Source organism: Pteropus medius, unplaced genomic scaffold (genome assembly GCF_902729225.1).
Source record: "Pteropus medius unplaced genomic scaffold, Ma_sr-lr_union100, whole genome shotgun sequence".
Classification (NCBI taxonomy): Eukaryota; Metazoa; Chordata; class Mammalia; order Chiroptera; family Pteropodidae; genus Pteropus; species Pteropus medius.
In genome coordinates, this window is record NW_024348953.1 from 1 (window position 1) to 27,286 (window position 27,286).

At 39.4% G+C, this 27,286-nt stretch overlaps 1 protein-coding gene across 1 annotated transcript; it reads left to right on the plus strand.

Annotated features, from left to right (window-relative positions):
- The first annotated feature begins 56 nt into the window (after positions 1 to 56).
- Positions 57 to 3,235, plus strand: LOC120616854 (uncharacterized). The gene is made up of 2 exons (XM_039880413.1): positions 57 to 1,537; positions 3,042 to 3,235. The coding sequence occupies exon 1, from the start codon at positions 714 to 716 to the stop codon at positions 1,533 to 1,535; it is 822 nt and encodes a 273-aa protein (XP_039736347.1). The 5' UTR covers positions 57 to 713; the 3' UTR covers positions 1,536 to 1,537; positions 3,042 to 3,235.
- Positions 3,236 to 27,286: the final 24,051 nt, after the last annotated feature.

Consider the following 27,286-nt stretch of genomic DNA (forward strand, 5'->3'; position numbering starts at 1 on the left):
GACTGTGACGACAGTTTTCTCAGTCTTGTTTTTTGGTTCGTTAGTCTGTGTCTGTTTTTCTTGTGTTGCTTCATGTGCTTTACTGTGGAACTATGGGACAATCACAGGGTAAGCTAACACCGCTTCAATGCATGCTTAATCACTTTAAAGATTTCCGTCACAGGGCAAAGGCTTATGGTGCTTTAGTAATCCCTTTTGATTTGCAGCGGTTTTGTCAACTAGATTGGCCGACCTTCGGAGTAGGATGGCCCTCCGAGGGATCATTTAATTTACAGACTGCATTTCGGGTTCGGGGTGTTGTTTATGGGAACCCGGGGCATCCTGACCAAATTCCTTATATTGATGTATAGATTGACGTTGTTTCTGATGCCCCTAAGTACTTACAGAATTGCGGTCGCGCCCCCGTTACTGTAATGGCAGCCATACCCTAAGGTCTTAAGAAGCCCCCACCAGTGTTGCAGGGCCCTCCGTCGGAGGATGACTGGTATCCACCACCCTATCATGGTGATGGGAGTGGACATCCTCCTCCGGAAAGACCAGAACCTCCTGTAACCCGGTCTAGGGGTCGTAGGCCACCTTCCCCTGATTCAACCTCCCTGAAAGAGCCAGTATCTGTTCAAGCCCCATTGAAGGTGATTCCAGGAGGTGGAGGTGAGCCTACTGTCATCTACTCGCCGTTTAGTACTAGTGATTTATATAATTGGAAATTGCAAATGCCATCCTTTTCAGAAAAACCACAAGGATTAACCTCCCTTCTAGAGTCTATTTTTTTTACCCATCAGCCCACTTGGGATGATTGTCAGCAGCTTTTGCAGGTTTTATTCACCACTGAGGAAAAAGAAAGGATTTTGCGGGAGGCAGCCAGAGGAGTCACGGACCCGAATGGGCTGCCAACAGCAGACTTAACCAGGATACAGGCTATGTTTCCTACTCAGTGTCCCCAGTGGGATCCCAGTACGGATCAAGGTAAGGAGGCTCTCCTAAGGTATCGCCAGTTCCTGCTACAGGGACTCCGGGCTGCTGCACGTAGACCAATAAATCTGTCCAAGGTAAGCGAAGTAATTCAGACCAAGGATGAGTCACCTGCAGCATTTTTAGAGAGAGTATTAGAATCTTACCGCTTGTATACACCTATTGACCCGGAGGACCCCAACAATAGAAGAGCCATTAATTTGGCCTTTGTGAGCCAGTCGGCCCCAGATATTAGGAGAAAGTTACAGAAGCTAGAAGGTTTTGAGGGAGAGAATTTATCCAAATTGCTAGAAATAGCCCAGAGAGTTTTCAACAATAGAGACGATGTGCAGAAAATAATGTTTGTGGGGAAGGGACCTATGCCAGGCAGAGGAAGAGGAAGGGGCCGAGGAGGAAGATCAGGATTTGTCGGGCCACCTGGACCAGGAAGTAAACAGGTTGGCCTTGAAAAAGACCAATGTGCATATTGCAAACAGAAAGGGCACTGGAAGAATGAGTGTCCCAAGCAACCAAAAGGTGACAAGAAAAATACAAGCACCCCAATTCTTCTGGAAGATAACTAGGGGTGTCAGGGCTCTAACGGTCCCCGAGAGCCCTGGATAACCTTGCAAGTGGGGGGCCAACCTGTGGACTTTCTGGTAGATACTGGAGCAACATATTCTGTTTTAAATCAGCCTGTTGGCCCTGTGAGTAAAGAAAAAACCACTATTCTTGGGGCAACTGGACAAGGAAGAGCATACCCTTGGACTCGGGCTCGTATAACTGACCTGGGAAAAGGGACCATCACCCATTCCTTTTTGGTTTTGCCTGAATGCCCCTATCCTTTGTTAGGAAGAGATTTGCTACAAAAATTACAGGCCACTATTACTTTTGGTTCAGATGCTAACACCCTTACTCTCGGAGATGGGCCCTCTTACATTCTATATATAGTCCCCTTAGCTGAAGAATATATTTTAACAGATCAAAAACCAACAAAAACTTCCTCCGCTTTATTGGAGAAGTGGAAGAAAGAAATTCCTGTAGTGTGGGCTGAGAATAACCCTCCTGGGTTGGCTGCTCATCAGCCGCCCATAGTGGTAACTCTCAACAGCAATGCTATGCCAGTACGAGTGAAACAATATCCTATAAATCAAAAGGCACAAGAAGGGATTGCTATACATATAAGACGGCTCCAGGAAGCCGGCATATTGGTGCCTTGCCACTCTCCATGGAACACCCCATTGTTACCGGTCCAGAAACCAGGAACTGAGGACTATAGACCAGTTCAGGATCTAAGAGAGGTTAATAAGACAGTGGAGACTATACACCCCACTGTGCCTAATCCTTATACCTTGCTAAGCCAGTTGCCACCGAGCCATCAAGTATATACGGTATTGGATTTGAAAGATGTGTTTTTCTCCTTACCTTTGGCTAGAGTCAGTCAGCCAATTTTTGCCTTTGAGTGGGAGGACCCTAAGACAGGACAACAAGGACAATTGACTTGGACCCGACTCCCGCAGGGATTTAAGAACTCTCCCACTCTGTTTGATGAGGCTTTAAGTCGAGACTTAGCAGAGTTTCGACAACGCCATCCTGATGTTGTATTACTACAATATGTGGACGACCTTTTACTTGCCACTGAAACAACTGAGGCATGCACTAAGGCAACTGAAGATCTGCTGAATGAGTTAGGAAACAAAGGTTACCGTGTGTCGGCTAAAAAGGCCCAGTTGTGTACCCCTGCTGCTATTTATTTGGGGTACAAACTGAATAAAGGGGAAAGACAGCTCTCTGAAAGTAGGATTGAAGCAATCTTGCGCATTCCACCACCAAAAACAAAAAGGCTCGTACGAGAGCTTCTAGGGGCTGTAGGATACTGCCGTTTGTGGATTCTAGGATTTGCTGAGATTGCCAAGCCGCTGTATGATTGTACAGCTGGGAAAGGAGAGGACATAAAATGGACAATAGAACAACAGCAGGCCTTTGAGACACTGAAGAAGGCCTTAATCTCTGCTCCAGCATTGGCTTTACCAAACTTAGAGAAACCATTTCAGTTATTTGTAGAAGAGACAAGGGGAGTTGCTAAAGGGGTATTGACTCAGATGCTGGGACCGTGGAAAAGACCAGTTGCATACTTATCTAAAAGGTTAGATTGCGTGGCTGCAGGGTGGCCTAATTGTCTGAGGGCCGTTGCAGCCACGGCAGTTCTAGTGAAAGAAGCCCACAAATTGACGCTTGGGCAGCCTGTGACTGTTATCGGACCTCACTTTGTGGAGCGGCTCCTGAAGGGACCACCCGAGCAATGGATATCGAACGCTCGAATCACCCTATACCAGGTACTCTTATTAAACCCTCCACAGGTTCAATTTGCTAAACCGACAATATTGAATCCAGCAACCTTGCTCCCAGATGATGATCCCCAGGAACCTGTACATGATTGCAGTGACCTGCTTGAAAGCATAACTGGGGTAAGACCTGACTTACGAGATGAGCCTTGGCTCAACCCAGACGCCACCCTGTACACGGACGGAAGCAGTTATGTCACAGAAGGCGTCAGGTATGCAGGAGCAGCGGTAGTTGCCGATGACACTGTGGTTTGGGCTCAGGCTCTCGGACAAGGGACTTCAGCCCAGAAGGCCGAGCTCATGGCATTAACTGAAGCTCTTAAATGGGCTCGAGGGAAAACTGTTAACATCTACACTGATAGCCGATATGCTTTTGCAACGGCACATGTACATGGAGCCCTGTACAAGGAAAGAGGACTATTAACATCAGGGGGAAAGGAAATTAAGAACAAGGAGCAGATTTTGGCTCTTTTGGAGGCTATCTGGCTACCTAAGAAAGTGGCTATTATCCATTGCCCCGGCCATCAAAAAGGGAAAGGAGCGGTAGAAAAAGGAAACCGCTTGGCAGATAAAACAGCAAAGGAAGTAGCCAGAAAACCAGTGGGGACTAACGTCATAATTGGTCCCCTTCTTGTGCCCCCCTTGGTACAGGCTCCAAACTATAGCCCCCAAGATATAGAGTTGGGGAAGCAACTGCACGGGAAGTTTGAAAATGGGTGGCTTTGGATTCCAGATGGAAGGCCACTCCTCCCTGCCGCTCTTGGCAGCCATTTAATCAATCAAATGCATAACGCTACCCATCTTGGAGGAACTAAGTTAATTGAACTGCTAAAAAGAGACTATTATATTCCTGGACTAACCTCAAAGGCTCGGGATGTAAGTGCGCGATGCCCAATATGTGCACAAGTCAACTCTTGCTCCACCGCAACAGGAGGCAGTGGCGTGCGACAGAAAGGACAAGCTCCTGGAGAACATTGGGAGGTAGACTTTACAGAAGTTGCCCCTGGCACTTTCGGGTTTAAGTATCTTCTGGTTTTCATCGACACCTACTCTGGATGGACCGAGGCCTTCCCCACTAGAAAGGAGACTGCACAAGTAGTAGCTAAGAAATTACTCACAGAAATAGTACCTTGATTCGGTTTGCCCTTATCACTGGGGTCCGACAATGGCCCGGCATTCATTGCCCAAACAAGTCAAATGTTAGCTAAGGTATTAGGGATTAATTGGAAATTACATTGTATTTACAGACCTCAGAGTTCAGGACAAGTAGAAAGGATGAATAGAACACTTAAGGAAACTTTAACTAAATTTAAGCTGGAAACTGGGGAGAATTGGGTGAGCCTTCTTCCTTTTGCTTTGTTACGGGCCCGGTGTACTCCATATATTATGGGAATTTCCCCTTATGAAATAATGTTTGGGAGACCTCCCCCTTTACTCCCTAAAATTGGAATTGAAAAGGTTACAATAAGTAATAACACAAGTCTCCTTAAGTCTCTACAGGCCTTGCAACAAACCCAAAATCAAGTCAAGGGCTTGATTAAAGCTACTAGACCGACTCCGGGGACATCACAACCTCATCCACATCATCCAGGTGATTGGGTGTGGATAAAGAAGATTCAGCCTGCTAGCCTAGAGCCCCGGTGGGATGGTCCGTTTCCAGTAATCCTGACCACACCAACGGCTGTCAAAGTTGCAGGAAAAAGACATTGGATTCACCATACTCGCCTTAAGGCAGCTCAACCTCCCCCAGAAAAGGAGAAATGGAAAGCAACACCCACAGAGGATCCACTCAAGATAAGACTCTTGCGGGGATAATTGTGTTAGGGTTAGTTGTTATTACCAATGTACACGGGAACCCTCATCAACCTCAACAGGCTCAATGGGAATTGATTAAATCAGAAACAGGTATCTCCATATTAGTAAACCAGACTATGTACCAGCCTACATTTCATGTAGATTTGTGTAATATACTTGGGGAGGAATTAAATAAGCAAATAAAAGAACAGATGCTAGCAGGATCAGGACCGTGGTGGGGCTGTGGAGTTAAAAATTATGAAAAGGGTATCCAACAAGTGCAGTTATATATGTGTCCTAGAGAAGATCAAAGCACTTGCAATAAGCCTAACCAATATTATTGTGGTCATTGGGGTTGTGAGACCATAGCCCCTTGGAAGAACACAGACCCCTTTCTGACTCTTACACGACCTAGTCAGTCTTCCTGTGCCACAGCAGGGAAATGCAATCCTGTTGTTTTTACTGTCAAAAATTGGGAAGATCCATCTTGGGTGACTGGGAAAACTTGAGGATTAAGGTTGTATGTTTCTGGAGATGATCTCGGAATGTTAATGACAATACAGAAAAAGCCTGTCCGGATACCGTCGATAGTCATAGGTCCTGTCGGGTCTAATAATGAAGGGTTAAAAGACTTAACTCCTACCCAGTTAACAACTATTAGGAATACTAATAACATCAATTAATCATCTTGAAACATCTCTTAATTCCTTAGCTGAAGTAGTACTGCAGAATAGGAGAGGTTTAGATCTCTTATTTCTTAAGCAAGGAGGTTTGTGTGTAGCATTAGGAGAAACTTGCTGTTTTTATGTTAATCATTCTGGTATTATTAGGGATAGTTTAGCATTAATTAGACAGAGGGTGAAGGATAGAAATGAAAAATTAAGGCAGGGCAGTAACTGGTATGAGTCTTGGTTTAATGAAAATTCCTGGCTAACCACGCTATTGTCAGCCATAGCAGGGCCATTAATTATGCTGATATTATTATTAATTTTTGGACCCTGCTTACTAAAGTGGCTTAGAAGTTTAGTACAGTCTCACATGACCGGGGCAAAGATTTTAATTTTAGGAGCATCAGCCCCGACGAGTTGGCCGAGAATTCCAACTTCTGACTCGAAGATTGAGTCACTGTAAAGAAAACCAGTGGGGAATGTAGTGACCTCACCTTTAGAAACAATAGGTTAAGGATAAGACATGGTACGTGCTAACCGCCATGTTTCACTTCTAGTTAGCTATCTGCTAAAAATTTATTAACTAGAGGGATTTACTGGCCGGATCACTGCCTATAGGTACAAAATATTTTAACAATGACGCATTCTGCTTCTGTACCCCTGCTTGCTTACCCATCTCTTAGTTATCAGTTAATGAATGGAGGAGATATAGTCTTTTGTGTAAAAATTAAGGATGTGGGGGATGGAATCAAGGGCTTAAAACCTTTGTGCCCCTGCGTCTCGGGGCTGCTCCTTGGCAAGGACAGCCGCCGGCTAATAAACTGTCTCTTGGATTAGAGCACTCGAGTTGGGCCTGGTTATTTCGGTCACAACAGGATCAAGCCACAATCAGAGACTACAATATGCTGATCAGCCCTACAGCCAGGCGAGGAGGATACTTTCAGAACAAAGGAAGATTTCTGCTGGGATTGCTAACAACTCATTCCCCACACCTGTGAAGGGGAAACAGGAACCAAGAGTCATTCCCTATGGCTAACACCATGGGGAACCTATGGATTAAAGGCTAGGAACTGCCAGCAGGCCTTTCACTGTACATATTTTTACCTTTTCATACTACATACTCTTCCCTTTCTTCCTGTATGTCCATATCAAAGGAAATGGAAACTAAAGAATGACATATAAAGTGAATTCCCTGAACACTCAGTGCTTTTACTCTGTCTCTCTCTCACTGTCTCTCTCAGTCTCTGACTCTGAGAGGGGACCACACACTGTCTGTGGAGCATTACCCCTTTTCTAATAAACTTTCTTTTTGACTCTAACTTTAGCATATGTGTTGAATTCTTTCTTCACTCTGTAGGTGCATGCCTTTGTCTCCCCCTCACCAGCTCGGGGGAATTTACCCTGTTCTGCATCAATAAGGCTAATTTTAAAAATAAAGGAGATAATTTACTTAAACTCTTAACATTGGATCTGGCTCAAGGTAAACGCCCATTTTTTAAAATTCAACGGATGAAGAAACTGACTTATCCAAACTCATATGTAATTACACATTGCTCATCCCTTGGTATTATAAATTCCTTACTTTCTTAGCCAGTTTATCTTTGCTTATCACACATTAACTACTAGAGTAGAAGAGAAATTTGCATCATAAACTCTATCCTCAATGGTGAGATCAAGTGGTCTAAGATCTCTGCCTTCTCAAGACTGTGTGCAGTTCTTTTAGTTTCCCTTGTGCTGGCTGGAAAATTACTGCTTGGCTATTGCCCATGGGAACATAGGCTATCGCCCATGGGAACATAACGCTCTAACAATAAGCTTTCTGCTTCTGTACCCCTCCCCCCTCCCCCGCTTGCACAACCGACCTGTGGGTTGACAGTTAGTAAAAAGAAGAAAAATAGACTTGTGTGTTCGAACAGGATGAAGAATGAGGTTCAGGGCTTAAAAACCCTGTACCTCTACATTTTGGGGCTGCTTAATTTGGGATCTGCGTACCCCTGGCAGACCCAACTGGCTGAATAAAGGGTGTGTTTCCTATAACTCACTGATTTCTGGTGGTCCATGTGTCTGTTGGGGGGCTGGCGGCTACAACATCCTGAGGCAAGAATTCTGTCCTTGAGAAAAGATTCTGGAGTCCAGGCTTAGCAGAGGACCACATGAGGAAACTTCCTGTCATGGTTCATCTGACCATATCATATAACTGCTGCCTTCTCTTCACATCTGCCAGTAGAGCCGCATATCAAATTCCTGTCATTTTCTTTCTAGAATGATGAAATAATCTTCTACTTGTCATTTTTTTTTTCAGGCTCTTCCTCTTCAATGCTTTTTTTCTCTTCACCCTGCTGCCAATGAAACTGCTAAACACCTGTCTGGTGATATCCCTCCACTGATAGTAAGAGAGGAGGCATCTGAAAAATGCAAAGGAAAGGGCTTGCAGAAATGACCAACTCAGTAGATTAACCACACCCTACAGATTTCTGAATGGTCTTCTGGAAACTTGTCACACCTACAAGACAAACAATCTGTAAATAGATAGGACTGATGGTCTGAAAATTCCTTCCCTCTTGCATCCCCCACCTGAAACTCCCCCTCCCATCCTGAGTCAGGAAGTGCATGTAGACCCTCAGACAAAAGAATCATGTGCCCCTTGCATGGAAAACTATCAGAATATATAAGCTGTAAGAAATCTAACTGGAATGAGCTCGTGCTTTTGTGCGCTCCGCTGGCCTAATAAACTCTTCTTCCTCTAACAAAGTCGTCTGAGCATCCAAATTTCTTCTGTTGGGTGTCGCTTCTTGCAACAATAGTCAATAAGGCTAATTAATTTATTATAGTATTAATGTAGGAAGGAGGCAAGGGAATTAAAATGCTAATCAAGCCACAATCAGAGACTGCAATATGCTGATCAGTCCCGCAACCAGACCAGGACACCTTCAGAACAAAGGAAGATTTTGGCTGGATTACTAACCACCCATTCTCCACACCTGTAAAGAGGAAACAGGAACCAAGAGTCATTCTCTATGGCTAAAACCATGGGGGACCTATGAACCTATGAATTAAAGGCTAGAAACTGCCAGCAGGCCTTTCACTCTACATATTCTTACCTTTTCATGCTACATACTTTTCCCCTTCCTCATACATGGACACACATGTCCATATCAAAGGAAACGGGAGCTAAAGAATAACATAAGTTGAATTCCCTAAATACTCAGGAGCCCGCTCAGTGCCTTTACTCTGTCTTACTGACTCTGTCACTGTCTCTCCCACTCTCTGCCTCTGAGAGGAGATCACATTCTTTCTGGGGAGTGTTACCCCTTTTCTAATAAACTTTCCTTTTGTCTCTAACTTGGGTGTGTTTCTATTCTCTGCCAAAGGACTCTCTTCTCTTGGCACAGGGCTTGGTCTCTCCTCAGTGGGGGAAATTTGCCCTATCCTGCATCAATATCAAATCTAGAATCTCCAATGTGGTATCCAAATTTCTCCTGATGTGATCTCAACCTCCTTTCCAGTCTTCACTTCCAGTAGCTCCTCCTATGAATCTCATACTTCAGACAAGTTCAATTTTTTCTAATATAGGGAAGAAGCCAGAGAACTAAAAGTTAAATCAAGCTATATTCATAGACTGCAATATGCTGATCAGCCCTACAGCCAGACCAGGAGAAAACCTGAAGAGCAAAGGAAGATTTTTGCTGAAATTGCTAACAAACCATTTTCCTATACCCTGAAGGCAAAACTGAGTCTTTAAATTATGCCATACAGAAAACAAAATCATTCATTCCTTATTGCTAAAACCATGGAGAACCTATGGATCACAGGCTTGGAATTGCCAGTAAGCTTTTCACTCTACATATTCTTACTATTTCTCTGTAATTTAATTCATAGAAACTAAGAATGATAAATATGTGGTAGCGAGGCCCAAGCTAATCGCTTCCTAGGATGGTTGGAAGTTATTCACTTCCCCTTACGGCCCGTGAACCAATCAAAATATACTTTTCTTTCTAAGAACATGCAAATCTGTAACTATGAGAAAGTATAAGATGTGTATAAAAGGGAAAGCCCAGCTGCAATTGGGGCTCAGCTTTTGGATGCGAATTCACTGAGCTGGTGCTGGCACCAATAAATGCTACTTCCTGCTATTACCTCAGTGTCTGGTCTCTCTGTCCTAGTATCCTGCAACATATAAAACAAATTCCCCAGCACTCAGGGCTTTTTCCTGTTTTTGTTTCTTCTCTTGGCTTTTTCCATCTTGGCCCTTTCTCTGTCCTTCTCTAATAAACTTTCTTTTTAACTCTAACTCTGGAGTGCTTTTGAATTTTTTCCTATGCTCAGCCAAGAACCCTTTCACTCTCAGTGCAGGGCTTGAGCTCCCACCAATTGGATGAATTTGCATTGTCCTGCATCAGTTTAATTTAGATCTGGACTAGTTTTTCAGTCTTAATCTATAGCTCAGGTCACAAACATTTTCACCTAAAATCTTGTTTGGTAATATTTGATAAAGCTACATTCCCTGTCCTTTTAGTGAGAATAAACATAGATAATTTGGAGCAGAGGAGGTGGGATCCCAGAGTACTCAGAATAACTGACTTCCAAGATCAAGAATCTAAATTCTTGCAACAACATGGATAGACCTTGAGATAATCATGTTAAGTAAAATAAGCCAGAGAGTAAAAGTTGAAAACCACATGATATCACTTATATGTGGGCTATAAACTTAAAAACAACAAACAAATGGAGACTCATGGACATGGACAATAGACTAGTGGTTACCAGAGGGAGAGGGGGAGGGAGAAGGTAGGTGATGTAACAGGGGTCAGATATGTGGCCACAGAAAGAAATCTATGGGTGGTGAACATACAATGCAAAATATATATGACTTATTGTTGAAAAAAAATAAAATAATTTAAAATATATATATTTTTCAGAAATATATATTTTAAATTATTTTATTTAATGGTGGGAGAGACCAAGACCTGCACTGAGAGAAGAGAGTCTTTTGGCAGAGAGTATAGAAAGAATTCAACACACACATCAAAGTTAGAGACAAAAGAAAAGTTTATTAGAAAAGGAATAACAACACAGAGAAAAGGCACTGAGAGGGACCATGAGAGACATGGAAAGATAGTGAATAGGGCTGAGTGTTCAGGGAATTCAGTTTATACATCATTCTTTAGTTCCAGTGAGTTATTGTATAAAAGACTTTGTTAACCCATTTCCTTTGATATGGACATATAGTAAGGAAGGGGAAGGGTATGTAGTCTGAAAAGGTAAGAATATATAGAGTGAAAGGCCTGCTGGCAGTTCCTACCCTTTAATCCATAAGTTTCCTATGGCGTTAGCCATAAGGAATGACTCTTGGTTCCTGTTTCCTCTTCAAAGATATGGAGAATGGGTTGTTAGTAACCCAGCCAAAATCTTTGTTCTGAAGTTATCTTTAGGGCTCTGGGCTACAGTTAACCTGGCTGTAGGGCTGATCAGCATATTGCAGTCTCTGATTGTGGCTTGATTAACATTTTAATTCTCTTGCCTCCACCCTATATTAGAACCATAAGATCTTTTACCTCCTGACTTTAAAAATTCTATAATTGCACATAGTTCATGATCTTAAATAAACAAGGTGGCAAAAATTAATATGTCTAACCACTGCCTATTTTTTCCAGTCAGACTCCAATTTTTCCTTGAGTTAGGATTCTTATGAGGATAACTTTCTTGCTCAAAGTCACACAGCTAATGAGTAGCAATTTAAAGATTGAAATAAAATCTTTCAGATTCACTCCTAGCCTTTGTTAATGGCTTAATCCTACCTGAAAATCAACACCAAGTTTCTTATGTGTAGTTCTTTTGATCATAATGGAAACAGGTTTAATTTTTGCTGAAGTGCAGTCCACCACTTCATCCCAGATTCAACCACAGGTTCTGCAACCACCCTAATCTTAGAGATTTTTGCCCACTATTTAGTTTTATTTGAATATTTCTCCTGAATTAGATAATCTTCACTGAAAACTGAGATCCCCATTCAGGTGTCAACTGATGGTCCTTGGCAACAATTCAGTGCTAACTGGAATCCCCAGATAGGAGTTCTTGGAAGAAAAAAACTATTAAGTGCAAATAAACAGAAAAAGAGGCATGAGAACTAAACTAGGTTGTAGTCAGATCCTGTGATGTGCTTCTAAATATGGGAACCTGGCTAATCAGGCATAGGGCAAAGAAGATTCTTGCTGAGATTACCGACAACCTTTAACACTGCATACTCATACCACGAAAGGAAAACAGGAAAACAAAGACTTTAAGCTATTCCTTACACAAGTTAAAAATAAAAATATTCATTCCATTCTTTACTCCTTATAATCAGTGATTTTTATAGAAACAAACAAACAAAAAAAACAGATATAAATCCATTTCCTCAAACACTTAGGGTTTCATTCTCTGACTTTGAAAAGAGACCATGTCTCTGTCTGCAGAATGTTATTTCCTTCTCTAATAAACTTTCCTTTGTCTCTAACTCTGGCTGGCTCTTGAATTCTTTCCTGTGCAGAGCCAAGGACTTTCTCTCAGAAGGATTGAGTCTCCACTCTGGGGGATTTGCTTCACAAATAGCTCATGCGTTATACAGAAGGGCTGCGAAAATAGCACAACCATAAAACAGTCAATAGTATTATAACTGAATTATGAGACAGCATGGCTGCAAGGTGGCCCTGGGGTGAAGTGGCTCTGCTCTGCTCAACCCCTGTCCTGCTAGACAGCTTTGGTGTTTCGGTTCCAGCCCCTCCAGCTGCTCCAGCAGGGGAAATACAGACTATAGTCTTCGGTAGAAAGGGAAAGTGTGCTTTCCAAGCAAAAGGGTTATTTGCTCTAATTTCCAATGGAAAAGTGAGGTTTAGAAAAGAGAAGTGACTCAGGCGAAGTTTCATAATCATGTAGATCAGGGGTCCCCAACTCCTGGGCTGTAGACTGGTACTGGTCCATGGCCTGTTAGAAACCAGGCCTTACAGCAGGAGGTGAGCAATGGACGTGTGAGCCAGCAAAGCTTCATCTGTATTTGCAGCTGCTCCCCAGCACTAGCATCATCATCTCAGCTCCACCTCAGATCATCAGGCATTAGATTCCCATAGGAGCACCAATCTCTGGTGCCAAAAATGTTGGAGAATACTGATGTAGACCTACACCATAATCTTGAGTTTTCATTTCAAAACTACTTGTCTCTCCAGGCTCAATTTCTCATACTATATATGTTTAGAAATGGAAGAAAGTTCTAAAGAGACCATTATTCTTTTGCTTTTAATTCTCATTTTTGTGTGTTCTTTATCTTCTGACCTTCTTTCCCAAACATGATGAGATTTGGAGCACACAGTCTAGACTGATTGTGACTGAGCCTTCACTGAGGTAGCTGGCTGGCCCTAACACACAGACTTTCTGAAGTCTCTGTCACTAACTTTCCTCCCCCTTTTCCAGGAAGGTTCTTGTTTTTGGAGGTTGTGATGGGGAGAAGGTGAGAGGAAAGATAGTGAGAGGAAGGATGTGTACTCCCCTAGGCAGTGTTCTTGTCTATTATTCCGGTCTTAATGAGGTGGAGGAGGGCATGGGAGAGAGAAATCTATGTCAATGCACAACCACAGGAATTTCAGTAACCCACACCATTCAAAACCAGATGCCCTCCCACCTGGAAATTTTCCAGTCTATGACTCAGACCTTTGCTGCTCCCAGGGAAAGAATAAATATGTTCCATATTATGAACACACACTGCAAGCCATCACCAATAACTCAATAAAACTGTGGGACATTGGGAAAATATCTTTATAGGCCTCAGTTTACTCATTTTAAAAAATTGGCTGTTGGATCAGAAAATCATGAAAGTCTTCTAACGCTGAGATTCTTGGTTTATTTTCTCAGCTTTTGAGATATTCTGATCACCTTTGATTTGATTAATTGATATCTAGATTAATTGATATCTAGATGGTTGGAAAACGAGAGTAAGAATCATGAAATTTTACAAATTTTAAGCTCCTCTGTGTCTTACAGATCTTGTTTTCCAGGCCACAACCAAAGACATGAGAAGCATATGCTCAGCAAGTTGGAGAGATTGCCTCATCAAAGTCACAAGGCCAGGGATAGACACATCGACAACTCTGACTCCCCAACAGTCTCTATTCATGTTGCAATCAGATCAAATTTAGAACAATAAGTTTGATGCTGACAACATTTGCCTTCTCCTCTCTCACTCTCACCTCCTTGGCCTGTGGCAGCTTATGAAAGGCATCAAAGACAGTAGAAAAACATCCGAACTTAACCTAGAAATTCCCAGTATCTCTTAGGCACAAGGTTGACTTTCTTTCTGGCTGAGAACAGAAGTGGCAGAAAATATTTATGAATAAAGTGATATCGTATTTGAAATATGCTTCCAAATAATTCAGTGTATATGTGTATGTGTGCATGGGCAGAGGTGGTGGTAAGAAGTATAGAGAGTTTAGATAAAATGAAATTAGCAGAAGAGGAGTCAAATGGAGTAGAAGGTAGAAGTCATGCATACCTCCTCTTGCAACCACAACAAAATTATAACAAAACTACAGAGCAACCAGTACCTGGAATTGTCAGTTTTGTCTGAATGAAAGGCTTACAACTAGGTCACCTCAAATAACAGGTCACCTCAAAATGATAAGAGGGACAGAGACACAAAATGGCCCAGTCCCACAACCATGTGTGGTAATCAAGAATTGGCAGAATTATCTTGTACGCAGAGCCACTTCCTCCTCCTGAGGATCGAGGGGTCCCAGCTACACACTGGGCTTCCAAGCCCAGTGTTCCAGTGCCAGGAAGAAAAGTCTCCACAATATTTGGCTGTGAAAACCAGCAGAGGTTGCGGCCGAGCGACATGGAAGTCTATAGGAAGTGGAGACCCTCATCTTAAAGGGCCCAAGCCTGGCCTTAATTCCTGGTGGACTTGCTTCCTCTTAATTCCTGGTGGACTTGCTTGCTCCAGCTCCAGAGCAGCTGGTTGAGGGGCACCAGGGACATATGGCGAGGTGCAGAGCTGTTGCGATTCAAGGCAAGGGCTGGAGGGGAGGCTGTCTCCCGGACAGAGATGCAGGCAGAAGCCATTGTTCCTTTGTTGAGCCCTTCCGCCTCCCAGCCTGCAAATCCAAGTGTCATCAACCTGGATAAAAGGTCGCTTTGCCCAGAGGATTCCCAGAGACTCTGCTTTCCCAACTTGAGAGCCCACCCAAGCTGCTTCCAGTGATTTATTCCATACAAATGGTCTGTCTTAGCTCCTGTTGAAAGTTTTTGTCAAATCTCTCAAAGGCTCACAAAACTCAAAGAAGCAGTATCTGGCCTCAGTGTACCCTGTACCTTGGTTTCTGACTTAGCTCCTCAAGGCACCTACAAACCCGGCACAAGTGGCAGCCATATGTGTATTGCTTAGTGACTTACCAAGTGGCCCCTGAGGTGCACAGACTGCAGTGATCCTGGTATGTGGGTGAACCCCCTCCTGGGTCTGTGCCAAGAGGCCCCACAGTACACCTATTACATAAAACCACTCCACTAAGACCAGAAGGCTTAGGAGCCCTACCTAATACATAGAAACAGACACAGGGAGACAGCCAAAATGGTGAGACAAAGAAGCATGTCCCACATGAAAAAAAAAAAAAAAAGGAAGAAAAAATCTTCAGAAAAAGAATTCACCAAAATGGAGAAAAGCAATCTACCAGATGCAAAGTTCAAAACACTGGTTATAACAATGCTAAAGGAACTGAGGGGAAGAGTAGATGAACTCAGTGAAAACTTTAACAAAGATAAAAAACATAAAAATGAAGATGTAAAACATAATAGGAAAACAGTGAGAAATGAAGAATACAATACCTGAGATGAAGAGTACATTAGATGGAATCAACAGGGTAAATGAAATAGAGGATCAAATGAGTGAACTAGAGGATGGAGTAGCAGAGGACATCCAATCAGAACAGCAATAAGAAAAAAGAATCCAGAATGAAAATGAAGATAGTTTAAGAAGCTTCTGGGACAATGTCAAGCATAACAACATTTGCATCATAAGGGTATCGGAAGGAGGAGAGAGAGAGCAAGGATTGAAAACTTATTTGAAGAAATAATGACAGAAACCTTCCCTAACCTGGTGAGGGAGATAGACGTACAACCCCAGGAAGTTCAGAGTCCCAAACAAGATTAACGCAAATAGGCCCACAACAAGACACATCATAATTCAAATGCCAAAGGTTAAATTCAAATAGAGAATCTTAAAAGCAGCAAGAGAAAAGCAATTAGTTACATACAAGAGAATGTTCATAAGGCATTCAGCCAATTTCTCAACAGAAACTTTATAGGCCAGAAAGACTTGGCACAAAATATTCAAAGTGATGAAAACCCAGCAAAGTTATTATTTAGAATCGAAGGACAGATAAAGAGCTTCCTAGACAAGACAAAGCTAAAGGAGTTCATCACCACCAAGCCAGTATTACAGGAAATGTTGGAGGGACTTCTTTAAGAAGAAAAAAAAAATGCATCAAAAGTCTAAATAAAGAATGGCAATAACTACATATCTATCAATGAGTACTTTAAATGAAATAGAATTAAATATTCCATTCAAGATAAGGTGGCTGAATGAATTAAAAAAAAACAAACCCACTCTTTTATTTGCTACTTATAAGAGACTCAATTCAGATGAAAGACGCATATACTAAAACTAATGGGATGGAAAAAGATGTTTCACAATGGACCTCGAGGGTAGTGTGCTTAGTGGAGTAAGTCAGATAGAGGAAGACAAATGCCATATGGTTGCACATATATGTGGAATCTAAAGAACAAAACAAACAAACAAGCAAACTCATAGATAGAAAGAACATTTTGAGGGTTACCAGATGGGAGGGAGCTGGGGGGGTCAGTGAAAAATGGAGAAAGGATTAGGAAGTACAAATTGGTAGTTACAAAATAGTCATGGAGATAGAAAGTATAGCATAAGAATATAGCCAATACTGTTGTAATAACTTTGTACAGTATCAGTGGGGTACTAGATTTATTGGGGTGATCATTTTGTGAGTTATATAGTTATATAGATGTCTAATCACTATGCTATAAACCTGAAACTAATATAGTATTATATGCCAACTATAACTGAAAAATAAATTATCATTTATTAAAAAAAGAAATTGGCCATGAATTGTATTGATCATGGTTGAAGTGGGTAATAGACATATGAGGTTAATCATATTCTTCTTTTACTTTTGTATATATTTGAAATTTTCCATAATCAGATTTTAATTAAAAGTAATAAGATGGAGATATTCAAGGCAGAGGGTGTGGAAAAGGGGGATGTCCCCCCACCTTACTCCTCCTGAGTTCTTATGGGTGGTCTAATGAAAATAGACACAAGAAAGATTAACAGGAGAAAAAAATTCAAATTTAATTCATACATATGGCGGTCTTATAAAAATAGGAGACTCCCAAGATGACCAAAACTGGCTATTTATATACTCTTTTTAAAGAAAGGAAAAATTATTTGTGAAGATTATATAAACAAAAGGGTTTGTATTTGGGGTAGCAAACTAATGAAAAGTTTGTTTATATGGTTTTCTCATCCTTAACTATCTTAACTCTGATAATAAGAATGGCTTCTATTCTCCTGACATAGAAAGGATAACTTTACATGGTAGATTGATTTCCTACTTTTTAGGGTGAAAGAGGGGAGTCAGAGTATCTTTAAAAAATGTTTATTGGCACTAGCTGTTTCTCAAGTAACTTTAATTCAAAATAATCAGTATGCCACAGTGGCATATCTTGATGTAGCCTTGACGTAATCCAGAGCCACAACAGAGGTTTTTAAAAACTGATGGTAATAAATAAAAGAGATAAATGGAGAGGGAAGGGAAATGAGGAAAAGGAAGAAGAGTAAGAAATAATAGGGCCTTATATTAGCATTTATTGAGTTCTTACTATGTGCTAGGCATTTCCAGATATAAATTCTTACTTGATCTTTATTTTAAAAGTCATTATTATTATATTTTTAACAAAGACGTAACTAATACACAGAAAAATTAAAGAATGTACTCAAAATTGCATAGCTAGGAAAAAAGAAGCTGGGCCTATTTAAATACCATATCCAAAATTTTACCTTGTGCACAGTGGGGAGGGAGAAAAGGAGAGAGCAAAAGGAGACAGCAAGGGATAGAAAGTGTAGAAATGAAAAAAAAATTAGGAGAAAAAATGAAGTTCAGTTAATTTAGAATCAGGGACTCAGTTGATAAGGACTTCCAAAGCCATTCCTGGAATAGCAAGTAACAGGGGCTAGCATTGCTTAAACCTTGACTCTTCAGAGGAATGATTATTCTTTCACTCAGGATAAATTAATAGAGAATTTATTATATGTCATCTGCTGAGTTTCTGTAGGGGAAATGACAAGTTCCATAGTCCTTGTCTTCTAATGGTGTCGACAATCAGGAATATCCATGACTTCCTAGACATTTGTGACTGGCCCTGCCACTTAACTTCTTGTGACTGTGTGTGTGTGTGTGTGTGTGTGTGTCTGTGTGTGTCTGTGTGTGTGTGTGTGTCTGTGTGTGTGTCTGTGTCTGTGTGTCTGTATTGAGGTAACATCAGAAAGGGAACAGAAATTAAATAAATATGTAACTTGAGGAAAATATGTTAGACCTCAACAATGATAAAGCAATGTTACCTGCTTTGTTCCTTTCTTCTCTATTTAAAAAGTACATATTTTGATTAGTTTGTTCTTTTTGTTCCTTAGATTCCACATATAAGTGAAACCATATGGTATTTATCTTTTTCTGTCTGACTTATTTCACTCAGCATAATAACCTCTAGGTCCATCTATGTCATTGCAAATGGTAGGATTTCATTTTTTTAATGGTTGAATAATATTCCATTGCATATATGAATCATAACTTCTTTATCCAATCTTTTGTTGATGGTCATTTAGGTTGCTTCTGTATCTTGGCTATTGTAAATTGTGTTGCCATGAATATTGGGGTGCATAAATTTACAAATTATTGTCTCGGTTTTCTTTGGATAAATACCCAGAAGTGCAATTGCTGGGTCAAAAGGTATATCCATTTTTAATTTTTTGAGAAACCTCCAGATTGTTTTCTGTAGCAGCTGTACCAATTCGCAATCCCACCAACAATGTATGAAGGTTCCCTTTTCTCCGCATCCTCGCTGGCACTTCTTGTTCTTTGATTTATTGATGATAGCTATTCTGACAAGTGTCAGATGATATCTCAGTATGGTTTTAATTTGCATTTCTCTGATGATTAGTGACTTTGAGCATCTTTTCATATATCTATCGGCCATCTGTATTTCTCCTTTGGAGAAATATCTGTTCAGGTCTTCTGCCCATTTTTAAATTGAATTGTTTGGTTTCTTTTGTTGTTGAGTTGTATGAGTTCTTTATATATTTTGGATATTAACCTCTTATCAGATGTATCATTAACCAAAATTTTCTCTCAATCAGTCGGTTGTCTTTTTCTTTTGTTGATGGTTTCCTTTACTGTACAAAACTTTTTAGTTTGATGTAGTCCCATTTGTTTCTTTTTTCTTTTGTTTCCCTTCCTGGTGAAATATATCCAAAAAGAAATTCCTGTTGGTAACATCAGAGAGTTTACTGCCTATGTTTTGTTCTAGAAGTTTTATGGTTTTGAGTCTTATATTTAAGTCTTTAATCCATTTTGAGTCTGTTCTTCTATATGGTGTAAGAAGGTGGTCTGATTCCTTTTTTTTCTTTTTGCATGTATCTGTCCAGCTTTCCCCATACCATTTGTTGAAGAGACTGTCTTTACTCCATTGTATATTCTTACCTCCTTTGTCATATTATATTAAGTGAGTGTATAGGCGTGGATATATTTCTTGGCTCTCCATTCTGTTCCATTGATCAGTGTCTGTTTTTATGCCAGTATCATGTGTTTTGTTTACTGTAACCTTGTAGTATAGTTTGATATCAGGTAGTGTGATATCCGCACTTTGTTCTTCTTTCTCAAGATTGCCATGACTATTCAGGGTCTTTCATGGTTCCATATAAATTTTAGGACTATTTGTGCTAGCTCTCTGAAAAATGCCTTTGGCATTTTGATAGGGATTGCATTGAATCTATAGATTGCTTTGGGTAGTATGGCCATTTGAATGAATACAATCACATGTATTCATGAGCATGGTATATACTTCTATTTATTTGTGTCTTCTTCAATTTCTTTTTTTCAATGACGTAATTTTCTGAGAACAGGTTTTACCTCCTTGGATAATTTGATTCTCAAGTATTCTATAGTTTTCGATGCAACTGTAAATGGGATTTTTTTCTTAATTTCTCTTTCTGATAGTTCATCATTGGTGTATAAAAATGCCACTGACTTCTGAATATTTATTTTGTAACCTGCTACTCTACTGGATTCATTGATCGGTTTTAACAGTTTTTTTGTAGAATCTTTAGGATTCTCTCTATATAGTATCATGTCATCTGCAAATAGAAAGAGTTCCACTTCTTCCTTTTCAATTCAGATATTATTTCTCTTGTCTTATTGCTGTGGCTAAGACTTCCAATACAATGTTGAAGAAAGTAGGCATCCTTGTTTTATTCCCGATCTTAAGAAAAATGCTTCTAGCCTTTCCCCATTGAGTATGATGTTAGCTGTAGGTTTATCATATATGGCCTTTATTATGTTGAGATATGTTCCCTCTATTCTCACTTAGCTGAGAGTTTTATCATAAATAGATGCTGGATGTTGTTGAATGCTTTTTCTGCATCTATTGATATGATCATATGGTTTTTATCTTTTGATTTGTTAGTGTGGTATATCACATTAATAGATTTGCAGATATTGTACCAACCTTGCATCCCAGGAATAAATCCAACGTGATCATGGTGTATGATATGTTTAATGTATTGCTGAATTCAATTTGATAATATTCCGTTGAAGATTTTTGCATCAATGTTCATAGAAGATGTCAGTTTATGGTTTTCATTTTTGGTGATGTATTTGTCTGGTTTTGAAATCAAGGTAATGGTGGCTTCATAAAAGGAGTTAGGGAGCCTTCCCTCTTCTTGAATTCTTTGGAAAAGTTTGAGAAGAAAAGGTGTTAATGCTTTTTTGAATGTTTTGTAAAATTCACCTATGAAGCCATAGGGTCCAGAACTTTTGTTTTATGGGAAGTTTTTTTTTAATTAATTAGCTTATTATGGTGATGTGGATTAATGAAATCCGGTCAGTTTCAGCTGTACATTTTAACAGTAAGGCATGTATATATTTATATTGTATGTTCACCACTCATAGTTAGATTTCTTTCTGTCATCTCATGTTTGACACATTTTACCCCATCTACTCTCACCTCCACCCTCAGATAACCACTAGTTTATTGTCCATGTCCATGAGTCTCTGTTTGTTTGTCCTGTTCATTTGTTGCTTTTAGGTTTATATTTGACATATAAGTGATATCATGTAGTTTTCAACTTTTTCTGTCTGTCTTATTTCACTTAGCATGATTATCTCTAGGTCTATCCATGTTGTTGCGAATGACAGTATTTCATCTCTTCTTATGACTAATATTCCATTGTGTACATGTATCACAGCTTCTTTAGCCAATCATCTATCATAGGACACTTTGGTTGCTTCCATGTCCTGGCCACTGTGAATAATGTTGCTATGAACATTGGTGTGCAACCCATATCTTTTTGAATATGAATTAAATACCCAATAGAGAGATTGCTGGATCATATAGTAGATCAATTCTTAGTTTTTTGAGGAACCTCCATACTGTTTTCCATAGTGGCTGTACCAATTTGCAGTCCCACCAGCAGTGAATGAGGGTTCCTTTTTCTCTGCATCCTCTCCGACATTTGTTATTACTTGTCCTATTGATTATTCCTTTTCTATCAGGTGTGAGATGGTATCTCAGTGTGGTTTTGATTTACATTTCCTAATAGCTAGCAATATTGAGAGTCTTTTTATATGTTTTATATGTTGTTGGCCATTTGTATATCTTCCTGGGAGAAGTGTCTGTTCAGGTTCTCTATCCATTTTGGGGATAGTTTTTTGTTGTTGTTGTTATTGAGTTATATAAGTTCTTTGTATATTATGGATATTAGGCACTTATCAGAGGTGTTGAATGCAAATATATTTTCTCATTTTCCGTCTCTTTACTTTATTGATGGTTTCTTTTGCTGTGCAGATGTTTTTTAGTTTGATGTAGTCCCATTCATTTATTTTTGCTTTTACTTCCCTTGCCTTTCAAGATCCTTAAGGTTAATTCCTTTGTTTTCTTCTATGCATTTCATTGTTTCAGGTCTTATATTCAGGTCTTTAATCCACTTTGAGTTAATTTTGGTGTGCGGTGATAGACAACCGTCTAGTTTCATTCTTTTGCAGGTAGCTTTCCAGTTTTTTCAGCACCATTTATTGAAGAGGCTTTCCTTTCTCCAGTGTGTCTTTGGCTTCTTTGTCAAAAATTATTTGCCCATACAAACGTAGGTTTACTTCTGGGCTCTCGATTCTGTTCCACTGGTCTGTATGTATGTTTTTCTGCCAATATCATGCTGTTTGATTATTGTCATTTTGTAGTATAATTTAAAGTTGGGCAGAGTGGTGCATCCAGCTTTGTTCTTTTTTCTCAAGATGACTTATAAGTACAACTACTCCTGCTTTTCTCTGAATGCCATTTGCTTGAAATATTGTTTTCCACCCTTTCACTTTGAGTCTATAATTGTCTTTGAAACTGAGATGTGTCTCCTAGATGCGGCGTATGGCTGGGTTTCGTTTTTGATCCATTCTGCAGCTCCGTATCTTTTTATTGATGAGTTCAGTCCATTTATATTTAGGATGATTATTGAAATAGGTGGTCTTCTTATAGCCATTTTACCTTTTGCTTTCTGGTAGTTCGGTGTTTCCATTGCTTCTTTGTCCTTGTGTGTCTGTTTCTTTTTATTTTGGTTGTCTTTTATGGGTTTTATCTCTGGTCCTTGTTTGAATCTTTGGCATGGGTTACCATTACAAATATGTAAAGGATAGTAATATATATACAGTCATCCATTTTCTTCTGCGCATGCCTTATCTCCATTCCCCTTGTGATTTTGGACGTTAGAATCCTCCCCTTTTCAGTCATTGTTGTCTCAATTTGTCCCTATGTATGCTAAATATTCATTGCTTTTTTTCAATAGCAAATCTCTTCTTATTGTTTAAGCTTAGTTCTAAGCAAGAGTTGCACTCCTCTGCTTTTATCTACCTGCTAGTTACCTTACTTTTAATTATGTATTTTTTTTCTCATTTTGTTTTAGGTAAGCTGACACCTTTCGGTATTTCCTGTAATGCAAGCCTCATAGTGGAGAAGTCCCTCATTTTTTATATGTCTAGAAAGGTCTTTATTTCTCCTTCATATCTAAGGAAGAGCTTTGCTGGATACATTATTCTTGGCTGGCAGTTCCTTTCATTTAATAGTTTGAATATTTGATTCCACTCCTTTCTGGCTTGTAAGGTTTGGCTGAGAAGTCTAATGATAATCTAATAGGTTTACCTTTACAGATTACTGTCTTCTTTTCCCTGGCCGCCCTGAGAATTCTTTCTTTGTCATTGATTTTTGATAATTTTAATACAATGTGTCTTGGAGAAAGAATTTTTGGGTTGAAATAATTGGGTGTTCTGTTGACTTCTTGAATTCTGAGCTCCATCTCATTCCTTAGAATTGGGAAATTCTTATCAACTTTTTCTTTTTCCTGAAAATACTTTGTAATCTCAGGTACTTTTCCTCCCCTTCAAGAATGCCCATTATTCTGATGTTTCCTCTCCTGATGGTATCAGCTAGTTCTTGTATTTCCCTTTCATTTTTTTTATTCTTTGGTTTCTCTCTTCTTCTTTCTGATTTATTTCTAGACTTCTGTCTTTGATATCACTGATATTTTCCTCCTTTTGGTCAACTCTATTTCCCAAGCTTGCTATTTCATTTTTCATTTATTGCAGTGCGTTCTTCACTCTGGAAGTTCTATTTGGTTCTTTTTGAGTGTTTCAATCTCCTTGCTGAAGAACTCATTCTGCTCTTCTAGTTATTTTTTCAATTCCTGAAATTGTTGATATGAATTATTTTGGATCTCACTGAGTTTTTTTCAGAAGTACCATTCTGTATTTTCTGTCATTTAAGTCGCATATTTCTATGTCTTTAAACTTATTTTCTGGAGATTTTTCTTTTTCTTTCTGAGATGCCTTGTCACCTTGGTTGTTCATAGTGTTTAATGGAGGTTTATTTCTCTGCCTAGACATTAATGGAGGTGTATTCTGCGGTTTTTCCAGAAAAAAAGATTTATTATATAAAGGTCTCGCTTTTGCTTGTTGCAAAGAAGGCATTTTTATTTTTGTTTCCAGTAGGTGACAACTAAACCTCTTAGATCCCTGCTTTATATGAAGTCTTAATAATGCCCTTTTTTCCTTATAGATATTCAATTACGCTTGCTACCCTCAGACACAGTCCCTGTCAGTGTTAGCGATAGTTTTGGTAGCTTGTGCTTAGATTCCCCTGGAGCTCTGCAGTGTTCAGTCTTGGAGTATGGGGTTACGGGCCCTCTGGTTGAGGTTTGGGGGCTATGGCTCAGCCTCAGGTAATGCAACTGTGGCTGATAATAATCAACTTTTTTTTTTTAATCTATTGTCCGTGCTTTTTTGCCATCCCCACTTCTCTGCTTTCTGCCCTGTTGTCTGGGCACTGCTGCCTGCTGAGTGGAGCTCACAGCTTTCCCAGGCAGGGCTGTTCAAGGAACTCACTGCTCCTTCTCCTCCCTTCTTCCTCCTGCAGGAAGCTCCAGCTTTTAAAGGCAGTTTCTTTTTTTCTCCCAGTCTATTACCGACTTCTGGGGTTCTCATCTGTGGTAGCTCTTATGTGCCGATTCCACACTCAGAAGTGCTAGTGTGCAGTTTGGGTATTTTTGTTGCGTTTTAGATGTTCAGCTTATTCTTGTTTCAAGAGGAGAGATCTGGAGACATCTTCCACTCTGCCATGTTTCTGACTTCACTCTCTGGGAGGTTTTTGATTACTGATTGTATTTCATTAATGGTAATCAGTCTGTTAAGATTTTCTACTTCTTGACTCAGTCTTGAGAGATTATATGTTTCTAGAAATGTGTCCATTTCTTGCAGATTGTCCAATTTATTGCTTGTAGTTATTTGTAGTAATTTCTTATGACCCTTTGTATTTCTCTGGAGTCTGTAGTTATTTCTCCTCTTTCATTTCCGTTTTTATTTATTTGAGTCCCCTCTTTTTTTTTTTTTCTTGATGAGTCTGGCTAAGGGTCTGTCAATTTTGTTTATCCTTTCAAGGAACCAGCTCTTGGTTTTATTAATCTTTTGTATTGTTTTTCTAGATTCCACATCATTTATTTCAGCTCTGAGATTTATTATTTCCTTCCTTCTCTTTACTTTGGGCCTTGTTTGCTGTTCTTTTTCTAGTTCCTTTGAATGTAAGGTTAGATTGTTTATTTGAGCTTTTTCTTGTTTTCTGAGGTAGGTCTACAATGTTTTGAACTTCCCTCTTAGGACTGCTTTTGCTGTGTCCCATAGATTTCGAGTCATTGTGTTTTCATTTTCATTTGTTTCTAGATATCTTTTGATTTCTTCCTTGATCTCATTGATAACCCATTCATTATTTAGTACCATGTTATTTAGCCTGTGTTTGTGTATTTTCCAATTTTTTTCTTGTAGTTGATTTCTAATTTCATACAATTATGATTGGAGAAGACGATTGATATAATTTCAATCTTCTTAAATTTATTGAGACTTGTTTGGTGTCCTAACATTTGGTCTATCCTAGAAAAAGTTCCATGTGCACTTGAGAAGAATGTATATTTTGCTGCTTTTGGGGTAAAATATTCTGAATATATCTATTAAATCCATCTGGTTTAGTGTGTCTTTTAGGCCCATTGTTCCCTTGCTGATTCTTTGCTTAGAAGATCTGTCCATTGGTGTCAATAGGGTGTTACTATTGATCTATGAGAGTGTTACTATTGATCTCTCCTTTTATGTCAGTCAATAATTGCTGTATGTATGTAAGTGCTCTTATGTTGGGTGTATATATGTTTACTAGGGTTATATCCTCTTGATTTATCAATCCCTTTATCATCATGTAATGCTCTTCTTTGTCTCTTATTATAGCCTTTGTTTTAAAATCTATTTCATCTGATATAAGTATCACTACTCCGGCTTTTTTTTTTTCCATTTCCATTTGAGTGAAATATCTTTTTCCATCCCTTTACTTTCAGTCTGTGAATATAATTAGATCTGAAGTGGGTCTCTTGTAGACAGCATATGGATGGGTCTAGTTTTCTTATCCATTCGGCTACCCTATATCTTTTGACTGGAACATTTAGTCCATTTACATTTAAAGTAATTACTGATAAGTAGATAGTTACTGCCATTTTATTATTTGTATTTGTTATTTCTAGTCACTTTCCTACCCTTTCTCTTTTTACAAAAATTCTTTTAACGTTTCTTGTAATACTGGCTTGTTGGTGATGAATTCCTTAAGCTTCTTCCTGTCTGAGAAGCTCTTTATATTACCTTCTATTTTAATAGAAAGCCTTGCTTGGCAAGTATTTGTGTTTGTAGATTCTTGTTTTTCATAACTTTGAATATTTTTTTGCCAGTCCCATCTGGCCTGCGAAGCATCCATTGAAAAATCAACAGACATTCTTATGGAGATATCCTTGTAAGTAACTAGCTGGCTTTCTCTTGCTGCTTTTAAGATTCTCTCTTTGTCTTTCACCTTTGGCATTTTAATGATGATGTTTCTTGGTGTGGGTCTGTTTGAGTTCCTCTTGTTTGGGACTCTTTGTGCTTCCTGAACTTGTATGTCGAATTCCTTTGCCAGGTTAGGGAAGTTTTCTGTCATTATTTCTTCAAATAAATTCTCAATCCCTTGTTCTCTCTCTTCTTCTTTAGGTACTACTATGATGCAGATATAGTTACACTTCATTTTGTCCCAGAGGTCTCTTAAACTATTCTCATTTTTTAAAAATTATTTTTCTTTTTGTTGTCTGATTGGTTTTTTTTCTGCTACCTTGTCTTCCAGTTCATTGATTCAATCTTCTTCTTCATCCAATATACGGTTGAATCCTTCTAGTGTATTCTTTATTTCAGTTATTATATTTTTCATTTCTGTCTGGTTCTTTTTTATGGTTTCGATGTCCTTTTTTATGCTTACAATATCTCTGTTGATATTCTCATTGTGCTCATGCATTCTCTCCCTAAGTTCATTGAGCATCCTTATAACCATTATTTTGAACTTTGTCTCTGTTAGGTCGCTTGTCTCCATTTTATTTAGCTTATTTTCTGAAGTTTTCACCTGTTGTTTCATTTGTGGCATGTTTCTCTGTTTTCTCGTTTTATTACCCTCTCTGTATTTGTTTCTATGTGTCAAGAATATTTGTTTCATCTCTCAGCCATGGTCAGATGGCCTAATGTGGAAGGTGTCTTGTGTGGTCCACTGGCTCACTCTCTCTGATCCCTAATGCTGGGGGCTCTGGATATGATCTCTTGTTATCCAAACTAGTGT

Bases quoted from the DNA above. Each gene is read 5' to 3' on its own strand.
- LOC120616854 (XM_039880413.1), top strand. From the start codon at position 714: ATGCCATCCTTTTCAGAAAAACCACAAGGATTAACCTCCCTTCTAGAG.